Genomic DNA, 16,958 nt, shown 5'->3' with positions numbered 1-16,958 from the left:
TGTCGTCGCCTGGTGGGGCCTCATATTAACATGGATGGATTAATTTTAATCAGAACCATTCGTCTCGAAGTTGAGAGAGTGGCGTGCCTCTTTGGCGATTAGATTGCTTCGAAGTGTGTAACGAGTATAAACCATGATCGAATCGTTACTTGTTGTTATAAAAAATATCTATAAGCAAAAAGCAATCTCGTCCGTTGCTATGTAATGAATGATAACCTACTTACAGCTCATAGCTAAAATTGTACTTATTCACAGATAATTTAAAAATATAATATGGCAGTTCTCTTACTGTATAATTTTTTAGGTCTCATTGAAAACGATTTATGAATCTGAACACATTTATTCAAGGGACCCAAGGGCAATCATGTGGCCATAAACCATTGCTCTAAATAATGATACGTTCATATGATTTTAGCGTTTAAAAGTATATTTTTTTAGTGTTTTATAACTTTTTTATGCAAGTGGGAATGGGAATCAAGTTGTAGGTCAATCTAATGGATGAAGTGGCGATGGTTGCCTATAGGTATGAAGACAATGTATTCCATGTGTTACGTGGCGAATGATAAGATTTGTTTTTTTAAAAACTAGCTTTATTACTTTACACAGAAATAGTACAATTAGATGTTTACAATATGAATTCGGAAATGGAACTGTCCTCGAACTGATTTGAGGCAGTATTTATATAAGGTGAGTTTATCGGAGAGGGGTTCTCGACTAATGATAACATGATGCTCATGGTACACAATTGCGAATACAGATAAATATTACTCATCAGCTAATGGTATTGTAACAAAGGCTAATGGTGTATGATTTCATGACAGTGGTATTTTATCAGAGAGGAGCTTTTGGCAAAGGCTTCTTAGTTAGCGATTACATTGTACTTACAAATACAAATAGACATTCCAAAATATAGATAAACATTACAGATAAACATTACTTATCGTAACAAAGACTTGTTAGTCATTACTTATCAACTATCAATATATTACTTATCAACTAGCATTTTAGCAAAAGACTTATTAGTCACAACATAACAGTCATAGCACAACATATTAGTCATAACATAACAGTCATTACATAACACCTCCCCTCTTAGAATAAAGATTGAGTTTTGTTACTCGATCTTTGATGAAGGTGTGGAGTGGCGACGTCATCGCTTTCATCTTCGGATATACACGACGTCGTTCTCGGTTCCAATGATGCCATGGGAATTTCGATGTGTTGACGGCGTCGAGAGCGATCAAGCAGTTATTAAAAATCTGGATGCAGCCATCTCTACGTTGTGTTGTGGTGAATTGAAAACGTCTCTTGTGACACTTATAACACAAACACGTTAGCATGGCTAACCCAATAGCTATGCTAGAAATTGAGAGTTTTGTGGAATATTTTTCAACAAAAGTAGCTTGATTATCTTTTAATAGTTTAGAGTGTTGATTTATTTGTTCCTTTATGGTATTGAGAGAGTCCAACGCTATGTTATTCAATTTTATTGGAAGAAGTTCTGGTTCTCTAATATTTAAGTTTTCAGGAATGCAGATTTGTTCCAGATCTACGGTGACAATAGGGTGACTAATATTTGTCGATAGATTTTCTTCAGCTAGTAGTGTAACGAAGGCAGTGTACATTTTACAGCCATTTTCCAATGATATGATGCCGGCTCCGGAGATTTCACCGTGGTTTGTTTCATCTTTACATATATAGGGTATACGGCGTTGTATGTTGTAAGATGTAGATCCATTTATTGTTTCTGATGGGTTGCAGTGTGTTAATATTCGCCGAAAACGTAGTAACTTGACAAATTTCTGGCACGTCTTGTCTTGTTGTCGTAAGTATGGCAGTTTCACAGGTAGGCCTGGTGTTCACGTTATATACTGGGAGATCGTTGCAGACTTTTGTTTCCGTAACAAAGTTCTTACATTTTCCCAAGTCGTTCATTGTGACGTATTGCTGTCTGTTACTGTTCATGGCAAGAAATGTTTGCTCTGGGAGGATCGTGGAATATAAGGTTGATGAGGGATGCAGAATAGGAATAGAGTATATGTGATATAAGGTAAACCTATCGTTTCTAACTAAAGGGAATTCTAAAATATATATAATTTTATTCATATAGATATAAGATGTAATCGAAGCAGATTCGAGGATTTGATGTATGTTTGATAGCTTTATAGGAGCTACTAGATTTTTATTCACTCTAGCGGGACTTGAGGATAATAATTCTTTATATAGACGGTTAATTGATATAATCGAAGGGTGGATGGCTCCTGATTTAATGAACAAAATGCTTATTATTATGTCGTCAATGTCTTTTTCTAATGATGTTACTGACTCTAGTATTTGTATCGCTAGCGTGGATATTTCTTCAGAAATGGTAAGGTTGAAAATTAATTTGTTCGTGGTATTAAAATAAGAATTAACTTTAGCAATGTTTTCGTTGATTAAATGTTCGTCGTAAGAGATTTTCAGTAAGGTTTCGTTAAAATTTTTAATTGTCGAAGAGATTATCTGTAGTTGTTGTCTTAGGATTGCGTCAGTCGAAATCTGTTGTCTTTCTAACTGTTCGATACATTCATTGTAGTGTTTCGCATCTTTGGCGTCAGGTGTTCCGATAAGCCATTTTAATATTGAGCTTACACCGTCTATAAGTTCACGTTTACTACGTTTGTTATTTAAGCTACCTGCGGTATAGTAGTTTAATTCGCTTAATCTGGAGTCTATTTTGTTTAGACTGGCTTTGATGAAAGAACTTGTCGTAATTACGCTCGGTAGTGTCGTGTGTCTAGCGACGAGATTTTGATAATTTTGTGTGAGTCTTTTTATAGAATCATGAGTTAAAAATAGTGGTTCTAAGTCTCTATACACTAATAATTTCCACGAATTTTCAGAGATTAGAATTTCTCCGTTTTCTTCAAAATAGAGACCTGATTTTGAAGGTATGGGTAGTATTCGGGTATCCCCTTCAACAAAAGTTGAGGAGTACCTGTAAAGATATATATATATTTTTAAGGTTATTATTTGTATAGTTTTCCTTTAATAAATTTATATATTTTATATAAGATAACGTAAAAGATTAATTTAATGATAGAACATATTACGAAACTAATATATGGATTATTCATTAAACGTTCTAATTTTTTCTTTAGACTATCCTCGTCATATACTACGGGAGAGGTTGTAGGGTGTGCCATGGTTTGCACCCTGAAATAAAATGAATAACTTATATATATGTATACTCTGACTTACTTTAGTACCTTAATCTAAAATTAAAAGTTATAGTTTTTCGGTAGTTGGTTCACACAATGGCCTTAGGCGATTAGCATGCACCATTTGATTTTTGCCTGACTTTTGTATGACGTAATTCTCATTGAATCCGAGTCGGGTTACGACGTAAGGACCATCCCATTTATTTTCCAAATTGTTTGGATTCGGTACTTTCAACATAACCTTGTCGCCTATACTGAACTTGGCTATATTCCTTATATTACCATCATAACGTTCTTTAGCTTTTTCTTTCATATTTTGTACGTTGCGACGGGCAATATCTCGTGACACCTTAAGTCGTTCGTTAAGATCGCGCAAATAATCATGCGTTGTGTAATCGTTGTTTTCTTTAAACGAATATAATGATCGAGGTTTGTAACCGAATAGTAGTTCGTGAGGTGTGAGACCGGTTGATTGATTAATTGATGTATTATGGCACATAACAGCAAAGGGTATTATTTGATCCCAATTTGATTGATTTCGCTTATGGTACATTCTTATATGGTCACGCAGAGTAGCGTGGAAACGTTCGAGAGCACCGTTCGTCTGCGGATGGTAAGCAGTACTGACAGTATGATTGGATCCGAGTAATTTCATAAGTTGTTTAACGACGCTGTTAACAAACTCGGTGCCTTGGTCTGAATGGAATCTTTTGGGTATGCCGTAGTGTTGACAGAAGGTCAATAAGGCTTTAGCTATCGTTGTTGCTTGTTTGTCTATTATAGGATAGGCTTGAACGAATCTAGTCAGATCATCTTGTAGCGTGAGTATGTATTTATTTGAATCATTGGTTACTTCTGAGTATGACACTAAATCGATTGTTACGCGTTCAAATGGTTCGTTGAAAGAAGAAGTGATAACCATAGGGGCTTTGTAGGTTTTTCTTTGGATTTTACTTCGTTGGCAAACTTGACAATTTTCTATATAATTCTTAATAGTATCGGACATTCCTTTCCAGAAATATTCGGTTCTAATTTTACGCGTAGTTTCTACTATGCCTCTGTGACCTGCTAAGGGGTCATCATGGAAAGTTTTCAGGATCTCGGGAATTTCCTCTGATGTGGGATTTTTAACCTTATTTTCACATATAGTAATCTTACACTCGTATACATCAGCAAGATAAGCTGTGATGTGGAGTTGTTCGTTGCCCTTGAGTTTACAAGTAGGGTCATTTTTTAAGTCAGGAATGTGAAGTGATTTTAAACTGTAATTTTGTAAGCAGTTAAGGAGAATTTTGAAATAACTTTCGGAGTCCCATGAGTCAAAGTGTGTAGGTCTTAAACAACCAAATATGATGTTCTGGTTCTTGTCTGAGACTAGGAGATCGACGTCATAGAGTTCTTTGACTTTATTTAAATATGGATCTACTTGAGAACACATAGAGATAGCTTCGTTAAAAAGGTCGTTTTTATCGGATAGTTCGCATGAAGAGGGTATAAATATGTTTTTGTGACGGTCGTCTAAGAGGCGATCTGAGGAAATATGAAGGTTTGGAGTGTCGAAACTATATGAGGAATTTTGCATGAAGTATTCGTAATTCATTTGTAAATAATCTTCAGAAATGTTTTCGCATGTGTTAGGAGGTTCGTTTTCAGTATTATCGATAACATTGGTGTTATGAATAGGAGGTCGTGAGAGTGCGTCCGCGTTAGTATTGTTTTTACCCGCTTTATAGATAACTTCGTACTCGTATTCTTCAAGTTTAAGGCGCCAGCGAACTAAACGACTGCCCGGGTCTTTAATAGAAAAAAGCCATGTTAGGGGCTTATGGTCAGTCACGATTTTAAACTTTCGACCAAATAGATAAGGTCTAAAATGTTTAACAGCCCAAACAATTGCCAGTAACTCGCGTTCAATTGTCGAATAGTTACTTTCGGCCTTATTAAGAGTGCGCGAGGCGTATGCGATAGGTAAGTCTTTACCTATTTCGCCTTGAGATAAGACGGCACCTATTGCGTTAATCGAAGCATCTGTGGTTAGAATAAATTCCTTAGCGAAATCGGGATATTGTAATATAGGAGGATTGGTAAGGAGACGTTTACATTCGTCAAATGAATTTTGTTGGGTCGTACCCCATACGAAAGGCACGTCCTTTTTTAACAGGCTCGTAAGAGGCTTTGTTAGTTTACTGAAGTTAGATATGAATCGACGGTAGTATCCTGTGAGGCCTAGGAACGCTTTAATATCTTTACAAGACTTAGGAATAGGAAAATCTCGAACAACACGTACTTTATCTGGATTCGGTTTGACGCCTTCATTGGATATTATGTGACCCAGATAGGCTACTTCGCGTCTAAGAAATTCGCATTTGTCAGGTTGTACTTTAAGATGATATTTGCGGAGACGAGAGAATACTTCTTGAAGTTTTTGTTCGTGTTCTTGGAGGCTAGAGGCAAAGATAACGATATCGTCGAGATAGACAAAACATCTTTCTCCTTGTAATCCACATAATACAGAGTCCATTACTCGTTGAAACGTAGCTGGGGCGTTTTTTAACCCGAAAGGCATTCGTTTGTATTCGTAATGGCCGTAAGGGGTACTGAAAGCTGTTTTAGAGATGTCATTGGGGTCGACTTCCAGTTGGTGGAATCCTGATGCGAGGTCTAACGTAGTGAAGTATTGGGAGTGTCCTAATTTATCTAGTATGTCCGTAATGTTAGGAAGGGGATAACTATCACCTACTGTGACTTCATTTAATTTACGATAATCTATGACTAAACGCCATTTTTGTTTCCCGGAAGCATCTAGTTTCTTAGGTACTACCCAAATAGGGCTACTCCAAGGGGAATTGCTAGGTCTAATGATATCCTGGTCTAGCATGTTCTTTACTTGGGTTTTTATTTCATTTTCGTGAACTTGAGGTAAGCGATATGTTTTGGCATGAATGGGTACGTTAGTGGTAGTAGGGATTTGATGCTTTGTATGGTTACTGAATGACAATGAGTCACCTTCTAGGAAAAATATGTCACTGTATTCAGAAATAATTTTATCTAATGATGTTGACTCTTCTTTATTTAAATGGTCTCGTCTGATAAGGGACAATACTTTCTTTTGTCTGTCGGTCTGCGATATCGAGTTAAAATTATGAAGTGGTTGACTATTGTTATTTTTTGTTAATTCGTCAATGTTAATAGGCTGGACTTCGATATTTGGTGTTTTAATGACTTTATCGGAATTATTAGTGTTTATACAAGTAATTGAAAATGTATTGTTTCGAACGTTGACTATAGCGTGAGGAATAATAACGCCGTTGCTTATAGTTTGTTTTTCGACTATTGCTGTCCCAGAGTTGATACTATTTGTGTTACACGTAATTACGGTTTCTGTTCGACTACTAATTATTCGTTTATCAGTGATAGTATTATTTTCAGGATATTCGCCCATATAATGAAGTTTATACGATTTACTGCCTATTCTCATCGTTTTGGATTGAATAAAAATGTTACAATTAAATTTAGTCATGAAGTCGTTTCCCAGAATACCGTCTGCTTTTATATTAAGGTTGGCGACGTGGAATTTGAATTCAGGTAAATCATCTAGGGATATGTTGGCAGTTCCTGATGTGATTGTCGAAGTTTGGGTGCTAGAGATACCTACAATTGACACGATGTTGGATTTATCCAAAGCAATTGAACCTATTTTATCGTCTCTGATAACTGAGATTCCTGCTCCCGTGTCTATTAAGAGAGTGACGGGTGTTTCTTTAATGAAAAAAGTACAGTGTAGTAGATTTTCAGGTGGCACGTCATTTAATGCAGATATAGCGAACGATTTGATATGAGTTTTTCTTTTCAAGGATTTAGATTTGTCTTTCGACCTAGATTTTGATTTGCGACTGGATTTAGTGAATATTGTAGAGTTAGAATTATCGATACTAGTGGATTTAGGATTTTGTGTAAAGCCTAGGGTTTGGGGCTGGTTACCCTGTCCGTTAGTTTCGGCTATAATGATTTCGTGAGTTTGAGTAGATATGGAAGATTTAGAATTCGAATTTTGATGAATATGATGAAAGTTAGGAAGTTTACTCGTTTGCGTACTAGCGTCACAAAATCGTTTTTGATAACAGGACATGTTCCGTACCTGATTATTTTTAACTATGGAGCTAGTACTAGCCGGTCCCCGATTGAATGCGGCGTATAAGCGTTAAACTTCCTTGAAATTTGATTATTTTCTAAGAATCTATTTGTAGGTCCTCCAGGTTTAATTCCTGGGTCGATGTCTGTGTTTGATGAGGTGAGCAAGACGTTAAAGCGGTTTCCACCGAACTGCTCGCTTCGCTGGCCGCTAAATGGTTTAAATTATTTATTTTAGCGGCAGGTAATGCACGGAAATTTTGTTGGGGCGATATATTCTGTTCTTGTAACGAGTTTCTGATATTATTATTATATGCTCGTTTCCTACAATCGGCGATGAGGTGGCCTGGTTTCTTACAGTAATTGCAAATAACGTTTTGATATGGTGGCGTTTTTGATGTATTCTGTTGGTATATATTAGGAGGTCGCGTCATCGATCGATTGTCAATCGTAAATTTTACGTGCGGTCTAGGACTATTAACAGACCTACTAGCGGCTGATACTCTAAATAGTGCCTGCCTAGCATTATTCATTGCTCGAATTTTGTCTTCCTGTAGCGCGAAACGACCTGCGTCGGAGAGATTACTAAAGTTTTTAGTTCTCAGCATTGCTCCTACGTCTGAATTAATTCCGTTGATAAATACCGATAAGGCGGTTTCTTCTGTGGTCGCTAACCGACCTGCGAGCGTCTCATCTAAAATTTCCGCTGTTAGTTTTTCTACGATTTTACTCCTACAGAGGTCTACCCGGTGAAAATATTCAGTCATTGTTTCGTTTGGTTTTTGGAACATAGACTGTAGTTCTAGGCTTAGATGGCTAATCGTTTTTACATGCGAGAATTTTTCGATAAGGAACGATCTGAGCTCAATCCATGTTTTGTATTGTTTACAATGGACATCGGAGGCACCTGAGCCAGTGATGTTATTTAAAACGTATACTAAGAGGATTGATTCTTGTTCTAAAGAGGCTAAAGCAAAGGCAGAATTGCAAGATCGAACAAATCTATATAGTTGGTTATTTTCTTTGGTGTCAAACGTCGGAATTAATTTTAATAATGTAGAGATATCTAGAGCCATTCTTTCGTTTTTTATTTCTAGTGGCATTAGAAAGGTATATAGGAAAGAAAAGAAAAATAAATATATATATAAAAAGAATTAGGATAGATGCGATTTAAAGGATTTAGAGAGCGAACAAATTCAAACCACTCACCATAACAATACAAGTATTTGGAGCTGCATGTTCGGCGAAGTGTTTCAAAAGCCTGTAGCTACCGCGCGTTGCTCTGCTGGGCGATGCTGTCCCGATGATCAACTGCACGTTGCACTTCGTCTTATGCGAGATCCTACCGACTGCGCCAAATTTGTTACGTGGCGAATGATAAGATTTGTTTTTTAAAAACTAGCTTTATTACTTTACACAGAAATAGTACAATTAGATGTTTACAATATGAATTCGGAAATGGAACTGTCCTCGAACTGATTTGAGGCAGTATTTATATAAGGTGAGTTTATCGGAGAGGGGTTCTCGACTAATGATAACATGATGCTCATGGTACACAATTGCGAATACAGATAAATATTACTCATCAGCTAATGGTATTGTAACAAAGGCTAATGGTGTATGATTTCATGACAGTGGTATTTTATCAGAGAGGAGCTTTTGGCAAAGGCTTCTTAGTTAGCGATTACATTGTACTTACAAATACAAATAGACATTCCAAAATATAGATAAACATTACAGATAAACATTACTTATCGTAACAAAGACTTGTTAGTCATTACTTATCAACTATCAATATATTACTTATCAACTAGCATTTTAGCAAAAGACTTATTAGTCACAACATAACAGTCATAGCACAACATATTAGTCATAACATAACAGTCATTACATAACACATGTGACGCTTATAATAGTGATTATATGTTGTCATTTCTGAAGACTAAGATCTTATGCCTTGTTATATGCACACTCCATAGAAACAGTAGTTGCTTGGTGGTAAAATCCTGTATCCATACAGACGTCTCTTTTCCTCTTGTCAGTTTTCCTCTGTTAAAAATAACTTGATGATACCTATGTGTTATTAGATGTGCAAGCGGAAGTAGGTACCTACATATAAAATAATTTCAATAGTATAATTTGAAATTCTATGCCGTACATTTGTTACTTATATTTAATAGATTGGTTATTATACATAAAAGTAATTAGTATTGGAATTATATGAATTAAATTGTTTCGATCATTTATATAGCGACACGTACAAGGAAAATGTATCCGTTTTCCTCTAGCAACTTGGTGTCTACAAAAATATCTTATTCAGATGCCATTAATATGTATTCTTGTATGTGGGTACCTACTTGTATGTGGGTAGTTACTTATTTTACAAGATCGCCTAAAAACAGTGTAAGTACTTAATATTTGCAGGGTCTATGTAGATGTATATAGATAGATAGATAAATAATTTATTTGCATTACTTACAGCACACAAACAGCAACAGACACAAATGTAAAGTGAAAAAAGATTTTAAAAAATACGTATATTTATTTATATCGCTGTAAATGTTAAAAATTAAATTTAATTATGATTTATTTGAGCCGGTCCAGCTTTGCAAGGCTAGAGAGATATTTTAATAATTAAGATTGTGTTTCACAAAAAAAAAAACACTGCAACTTAAGACTTTAAATTAAAAAATAATTTTTCAAATCAGTTAATAACTGATAGAGTTTACAAACATAAAAAAAGATACAACCGAATTGAGATCGTCGCTTCTTTTTCAGTTCGGTTGTAAATAATAAGTAACTGATAATGTAAAGAATATTTAAAATTGGTTTAGTTATTTTAATACACTCAGTATTCATTGCAAATCAACAATTAAATCTTTCTCTTTTAGCTGAAACCCGCGGCTTTGCCCGCGCTAATCTTTACTAATATCTATTATAAATGTGACAGTGAGTTTATTTGTTACCTTATAGCGCAGTAACGACTTAACAAACACTGTAATATTCGGTTTCCACGTACTGTATAGGATAGAGAAGGCTATAATCTACTTTTTATTCCGGTTAGTAAACATACCTCGTACACGCAGACGAAGTCGCGGGTAAAAGCCAGTGATTGTATAAAGTATCCTACATGAAGACTTAAGTTAGAATAAGGCCTGTATTCCAAATTTTATTTTTGTTATGAGGATAAAAATTAGTATGTACTAACGATCTGCCTCGACTTTACATGGGTTGTAGAGAATATATGCTTACATTTTTGCATCAGGTTATTGCATTGAGTAAGAATTAGATGGGTATGAATCAGATAGCAAGCTATGCTTAAAAGATAGACATATGCCATCGCGAACTTCTTTGTAGACCTACAATACAGAAACAAACACAATACATATTGTTTAGTTATATTCTTAAACGGATTAGGCACCGTTTTCCATGAAAGCTCTCAGACGGCTTGATTTTTTCCGATATCTTCAGCAATTATCGTCATATTACAAGTAATTTATACACCTATACCTTCCCCAGGAATCACTCTGTTGATAAATAAAAATTGCATGAAAATCCGTTCAGTACTTTTTGAAATTATCGGCACATACAGACAGACGCGGTTCTTTTAAAATAGTAGTTATGGTAAGTACATAATTATATTTTTTTAGTCCTGTTTAATCAATTTTATAAAATCATATTTAATAAAATATTCCCTATATTAATTTTTATCTCTTGCTTTACACCCGGAACTTTGACCAAAAGTTTTTTTTAATTTAGAAAGTAATCGAATTTTAAATTTATTATAAAGTAATTAATTTTGCCCTGATTTCATGATTTACTTTTTTAGTTTTATTTTTTAATTAATGTATAAAAGTTTTTTTTATATTAGCTTTCGTCCTTTATTTAACACAATAAATGAATTTTGAGAAATACTCAAATTAAGTTTTATATAAAAAGCTATAAGAAGATATACATATATGATCAATTACAAGGAAATCGTTTAAAAAAAATATACTTTCTTATACAAACCTCTATTTTTTATACTTATAGGGATAAAATTTCAGGAAAATCCTTTCTTATTACTTATGTAGGTCATAAAAGGATCTTCTATCTAAATTTGATATTTCTAGCTTTTTAGTAGTTTAGACTGTACGTTGATGAGTCAGTCAGATTATTCCTCTTTGCTTCATCCTTTGTTTAACAAATTTAGGGGTTGAATTTTGAAAAACGCTAATATTAAATCTCATTATTTTTATTTATTTATTATATTAATCAACTAAGGGAGTTTGACAGTTTCCCAATTTGCTCTCTTAGGAATCATTATATATGAAACATAATAAAATTTTATTACTGAACATTTTCTAAATATTTTATTGTCACTCTACGAAACTCGACAAATTTACAGGTCAATATATCCAATTCCGGATACTGGCTCATGTTACCGTACAGTAGAGTCAATGCCAGTGGAAGAGGAGCCTGTTTTGCTAGCTCTATTCTTCACAACAGAACATAGAAAAGTCTAGTATCTATCGGGGAAAAAAGAAAAAAAAATCCATACATATTTTCTCCTTTTCAATTAAATTGCAATTATTCCCTAGTTATCTTAATATACATCAGTTTAAATAGAAAAATTCGCCTAAATGTTGGAGAAATTGTTGAAATGAGTCCTTCTTTTTTTTTAAGTCAGTTAAAACTAACTTACCATATGGCTACTTATAAAATAAGAATACGTGAAAATGCATAAACATTATTTTATAACTATCTAATATGTATTTGTTCTCGTCAACTCCTTTATGGAAAAAAGGCAAAGATCTGAGTGTTAAAGGCATATCTATTTGTAATTTGCCTTATGCACTTACTTGTTTCATTCCTAAGATACAAGTTTGACCTAGTTTGGGGACTGATGGTAATGCAGACTGTTCATAATGTAACTTAATATAAGTTCTGGTATAAGTCACACTTTTGTTCTGTTCTATATCTCTATTATTTTTGTTTTTTTTTTTGGGTACAGCCAATCCGACCTTTCATTAAATACGCCTATGGTAAATTGCAATATTAATTAAAATTTGTGGCGTAATATTATTATAGTATACGAATAATGTCCTAGAATTAAGGATCTCATCAAAAACATAAAATCAAAAAAAAATACCAAGTCACGTAACGCCGTTCTTCCACTATAAAAAGTAGTGTTCTCATGTCTACTTACTTAGTGTCTATCGAAGCATCTATTCAACCATTTTGTTATAAAGTGTTATATTTTATTATCTAAACAATTAGCTATCAACATTTATTTAGTGACCGTATATTTGACAACTTTATTTCTATAATAATTGTAATAACCTGGTAATTGCACAGTAACATAATAATATTCTACTAATAATATCTTATTCTTAAGTGCACTGTTTAGATTTATTAAAGTATTAATCGAAATAGTCGATTTTGTAATATACCTCTTTATAATATAATTTATATTTATAATAAAAATACATATACATATGGAAAGGTAGAAATTACAATTTTTCTCAAATGAGTGATACTGGTTCTTTTTTTTAGACACATATTTAAAGGGGTCCTAAAACATGTTTATAATAATGAATTATTATTATTACCATTTAGTATAAAAAATATTATTTTCAATAATTTGTTATAAAGGACGCGTTAGTTGCTATTTTCACGGTGGCTGGATTTGAGATAGGCGCGGCAGGCGGCGGCCTGCTGCCGCTTACACAAAAAACTTTCCTCGAAACGGCGATGGCGCTAAGTGACAGTCATATGACAAAACGCAGTAACTGGCTAAATTGAACGTACCACTTAAGATGTTTTACCCACGCTTAGGTTTGAGTCGAAATAACTTGTTGATGTGCGTTGCGGGCGACGCGGGTGTGAGCGGGTGTAGGAGGGGGTTAGCGCCGCCGAGCGACGGCTTGTCTACGGCGGCGAGCCGGCGACACCCTGTCTGCCGCGGAACGGCTACGTTGCCACATCGTGCACATTCTTGTCCGCCCGCGCCCCCCTCCTAACTCTTGAACCGCCCGCGCGCACGATACGGCAACCTCGCATGCAAACTTGTTTCGTAAACGGATGTGGCAGCGACCGACGCAGGACATATGCTATCTTGCTCTAACCTGTGAGAAATTGCGCGAGTGAAAAGAATAGCAATGGTGGCGCTACGAGCTATCGGCTCCCACTTACGACATTTTTTCACGCCGAGAATGAGGCGAGATTACTGGATAAAGTAGCGTTTAAAATGGTTATGTTCAGAATTTAATTTTCAGAATTACATTTTAATACTACATCTTAAATTTTACAAACTATTGGTGGTAGGTGGTACTTACATGGTAATAGTGGGTTAATATTCTTTTATGAGGAGAGACCTGTCACTATTGGAATTTTAATGGGTTTATTAACAATAAAATTTAGCTAAATACAATTTTATTGTACTGATAAAAATTGAAAAAGGATTGACTATGTTGAGACAAAAATTGAAAAGGAGAATGTTAAGTTGGTTTGGCCATTTGGAGAGGATGGATGAAAGAAAGATTACGAAGGAGATTTATCGAGCATGAATCAAGATGTCGGTAGACCAAATAGGCGATATACGGAAGTAGAGTCAAATTAAAAATACTCGTAACTGTCGAGCATGTATGAAAAGATTGATGAATGTATAGAAAGCAAAAGAAATCTGTTTGATTCCATTGTTTCTGCCTACCCTAATAGGAGACAGCCGTGATATGTACAATTTTTTTTCAGTATTAAACTGAGTAATGTTTGGACGAGTGTACATTTTTAGGTACATTCTTTATGGCTGCTCTATTATTTAACTATTTTACTTCTTATTTATTTTCTAGTTTTGTTTAGTAAAATGTTCAATCTTCAACAAAGATTGCTATCCAAATGCATTTGCCGACATGTTTTCTTATAAAGTAAAATTTAGATTGTTACCAATTTTCCTTAAAGAACATTTGCCTATCTTTCAAATATATAGTCCCATTTCCAAAATGAATTATTAGCAGTAGGTATTTATTGAAATGTTATTTTCTCAAATAGGGGTGATGATTAACATGTTTCCAGAAATGAACTATGGAAAAAGTTAATTTCTTGTATAGTATGGAATGCATTCATATATTACTATATATTATATTATACTGTACCTAATTACCTCGAACAGGTTCCATTGCTGGAATTTTGAATAATGTGTTGACTTTGAATAATATTTTTAGAACAGTGTGAACTTAACTTATTGTATACGATGCTTGCGTCGCACAGTCACGTCGGGTGGGCAGCGGCGCGCCGCCAACATCCTCACCGCACCGAACGAGCAAGCAGTCAGTTCGGCGCCGTCAGCCGTCACGCATACACGTTATTATTGAGAAATGGCAGCGGCCCATACACATTCTGCCCCTGCGCCCTCAGACCGTCGTCCAGAAGGCCGTGCTGGTTCTCGACGAATATTTCCACCACAATTTAAGCTACAAGTTCTTGAAGCATATAGACGTGATACTCAATGTCGAGGTAATCAACGTGCTACAGCCAGGAAGTTTGGCATTCATCGTCGCCAAATTCAAAAGTGGCTTCAAGCTGAACCTACATTGAGAGCAGCACTTTTAAGAAGAGCCCCTCAGCCAGCACCCTCGCCTCCTCCGTACACAGCTGGTTCACCAGAGAGTGCCAGATTGCCGTCTCCACCGCCTGCTTCGCTGCCCACATCAGTGACAGTGCCCACGCCGCTACCGGCGGCTATGCCTTTACCACTGCCTCCAGTTATTGCCGAGCCGATTGACTTGTCGATACGTCGACCATCTCCACCTCCAACACAACCTGTGTGTCCACCTGTGCCAGAACCACCACGCAAGCCTTTTAAGTTGTTCCGGCCATATCTCCTTGGAGAAGAAGAAGAAGAAAGACCACCAGTAGCATCATTACCAGTGTCAAGCGGTGTACATGTGTCTGCATTCGTGCCAGTGCAGAGTGCGACCGGATGCGCGTTGACCGCATGTTCAGCACCACGCTGGTGTGCGGCCATGCCCTCATTTCCGGCTCCACTCAGATGAGAATATGCCGACGGGGCTCAGCCTCGAACCTCCTGTGATCTAGTCGCCGACGCCCGCCTGGCGCCGCCTGGGGCGTAGCCCTCCATCATCGTGCCTTAACATACACGCCGCCATAGTGCATTATGCCGTCATCTTGAGATGATAGCTTATTTTTGTGTATAAATATAAAAATGTATTTTTATATGTGGGGTTTATGAAGCTTTCCCACATTTATGCAGATTGATTATTAAGATTAATACTATTTTATCTAATAAAAGAATTGTTTATTAATTATAATGTATTTTAATTTATGATATTCCTATTTAGGCTAGTGCTGACGGAGGTGTCTCCTTTTTAACTATTACCTCTTTTTCTGTGTTATAATAAGTCTTTGGGAATTAGATACATACCTATTATATGTTACATGGTTGAAACCACGATTTTAAATTTTAATTATCGAAGTGCTCTTTGTCAATTTTTAGGATTTTTAGATCACGATGTGAATTGGCTACTGATATTTCATTTGGTTTAGAGTCTAAACATTTTTTACTATTACTAAAAAATTGAAAATAAGTGCTTTAATAATGAAATACTTATGAATGATTTAGAATGTAGTCTGAAAGGGTTTTTTTTAATGGATGTACGTGATGGCTCTTGATGACTATATGTAAGCGACTGATAAAAGGATTTAATAAAACAATATTCATTTTTCATATTATAGAATTTCGAACAAGTCATATTTTACCAAAAATAGTCATTACATCCACTTTTACATTAACATTTTTGTTCAATTACGCGGAACAATTTAAATAAAGAATGCAAATCCAGATATTTTTTTTCGTAAATGAAAATAAATTATATAAAAATACGTTATAAATTTCGTTACATTGGCTCCGACTACTCATAGAATATTATTATAAAAAAAGTTTTCATAGTTTTTTAAGTTGATTTTTGGCATTTACCATGTTTTTCAGGGACGGCGCGTGATTCTTAAATTCTCAATGTTCATCACGTGTTTTAAAAAAATGAAATGTAAATCGATCGTAAGACTGATTCTATATTACATTACATTTACATTATATGTTCATTCATACCTTTATACATAAACTAAAAATACACTATCGAATTGAGAACCTTCCTTTTTTTAAAGTCAGTTGAAAACGAAACGAAACATGGAAGTATAATGGACGTGTCAAGAAATAATAAGGATTGCAAGCAATTAGGGAGGTTGTTGGAACTAACTGCTATCTGTGATTATTTAATGATTTATTCTATAATGTGCTTTACATTTTCCTGGTAGGTATTGTTAATTATGAATTTATACCAATGCATTATTTTTTGGCTGAATACGATAACTTTGCCTGAACTAAGATATCAGGTTAATAAATTGACAGGTATTTAGAATAAATCTACCTACCTTTGTCTTATAAGCAACATAACAAAATAAATAGTCATAGAGTGTTGATAAGATTGGTTAAAAGTTATGTATTATTAAACACACTATTATAGTTTTGCTAATTATACGCAATCAAAAGAGCCTCGTCTTGGTTCTATATTAGAGTAATAAAGATTGAAGGGGTCGTTTTTAGGAGTAAAATTTAGATGAGTACGAGTC

General features: G+C 35.0%; 3 protein-coding genes across 3 annotated transcripts; 1 reads left to right on the top strand and 2 right to left on the bottom strand.

Moving 5' to 3' along the window:
- Positions 1-551: 551 nt before the first annotated feature.
- Positions 552-9,226, bottom strand: LOC128202225 (uncharacterized). Its single transcript, XM_052901757.1, is given in 3 exon segments — positions 552-1,694; positions 1,696-2,977; positions 8,541-9,226. Coding segments are annotated over 3 exon segments (1,932 nt in total). The 5' UTR covers positions 8,570-9,226; the 3' UTR covers positions 552-1,073.
- Positions 7,394-8,547, bottom strand: LOC128202226 (uncharacterized). The gene has a single exon (XM_052901758.1). The coding sequence runs from the start codon at positions 8,432-8,434 to the stop codon at positions 7,430-7,432; it is 1,005 nt and encodes a 334-aa protein (XP_052757718.1). The 5' UTR covers positions 8,435-8,547; the 3' UTR covers positions 7,394-7,429.
- A 5,373-nt stretch (positions 9,227-14,599) lies between the features above and the next one.
- LOC113522784 (uncharacterized) lies at positions 14,600-15,634 on the top strand. The gene has a single exon (XM_026908595.3). The coding sequence runs from the start codon at positions 14,687-14,689 to the stop codon at positions 15,362-15,364; it is 678 nt and encodes a 225-aa protein (XP_026764396.1). The 5' UTR covers positions 14,600-14,686; the 3' UTR covers positions 15,365-15,634.
- The last annotated feature ends 1,324 nt before the right edge of the window (positions 15,635-16,958 follow it).

This window comes from Galleria mellonella, unplaced genomic scaffold (genome assembly GCF_026898425.1).
Source record: "Galleria mellonella isolate WM207_F2 unplaced genomic scaffold, CSIRO_AGI_GalMel_v1 utg797, whole genome shotgun sequence".
Taxonomy (NCBI): Eukaryota; Metazoa; Arthropoda; class Insecta; order Lepidoptera; family Pyralidae; genus Galleria; species Galleria mellonella.
The sequence above is the reverse complement of the archived record's forward strand: the minus strand, read 5'-3'. Positions and strand labels throughout refer to the sequence as shown.

What these genes read in the sequence shown, in the direction of transcription:
- LOC128202226 (XM_052901758.1), bottom strand. Translation starts at nt 8,434, where the DNA reads ATGCCACTAGAAATAAAAAACGAAAGAATGGCTCTAGATATCTCTACA.
- LOC113522784 (XM_026908595.3), top strand. Translation starts at nt 14,687, where the DNA reads ATGGCAGCGGCCCATACACATTCTGCCCCTGCGCCCTCAGACCGTCGT.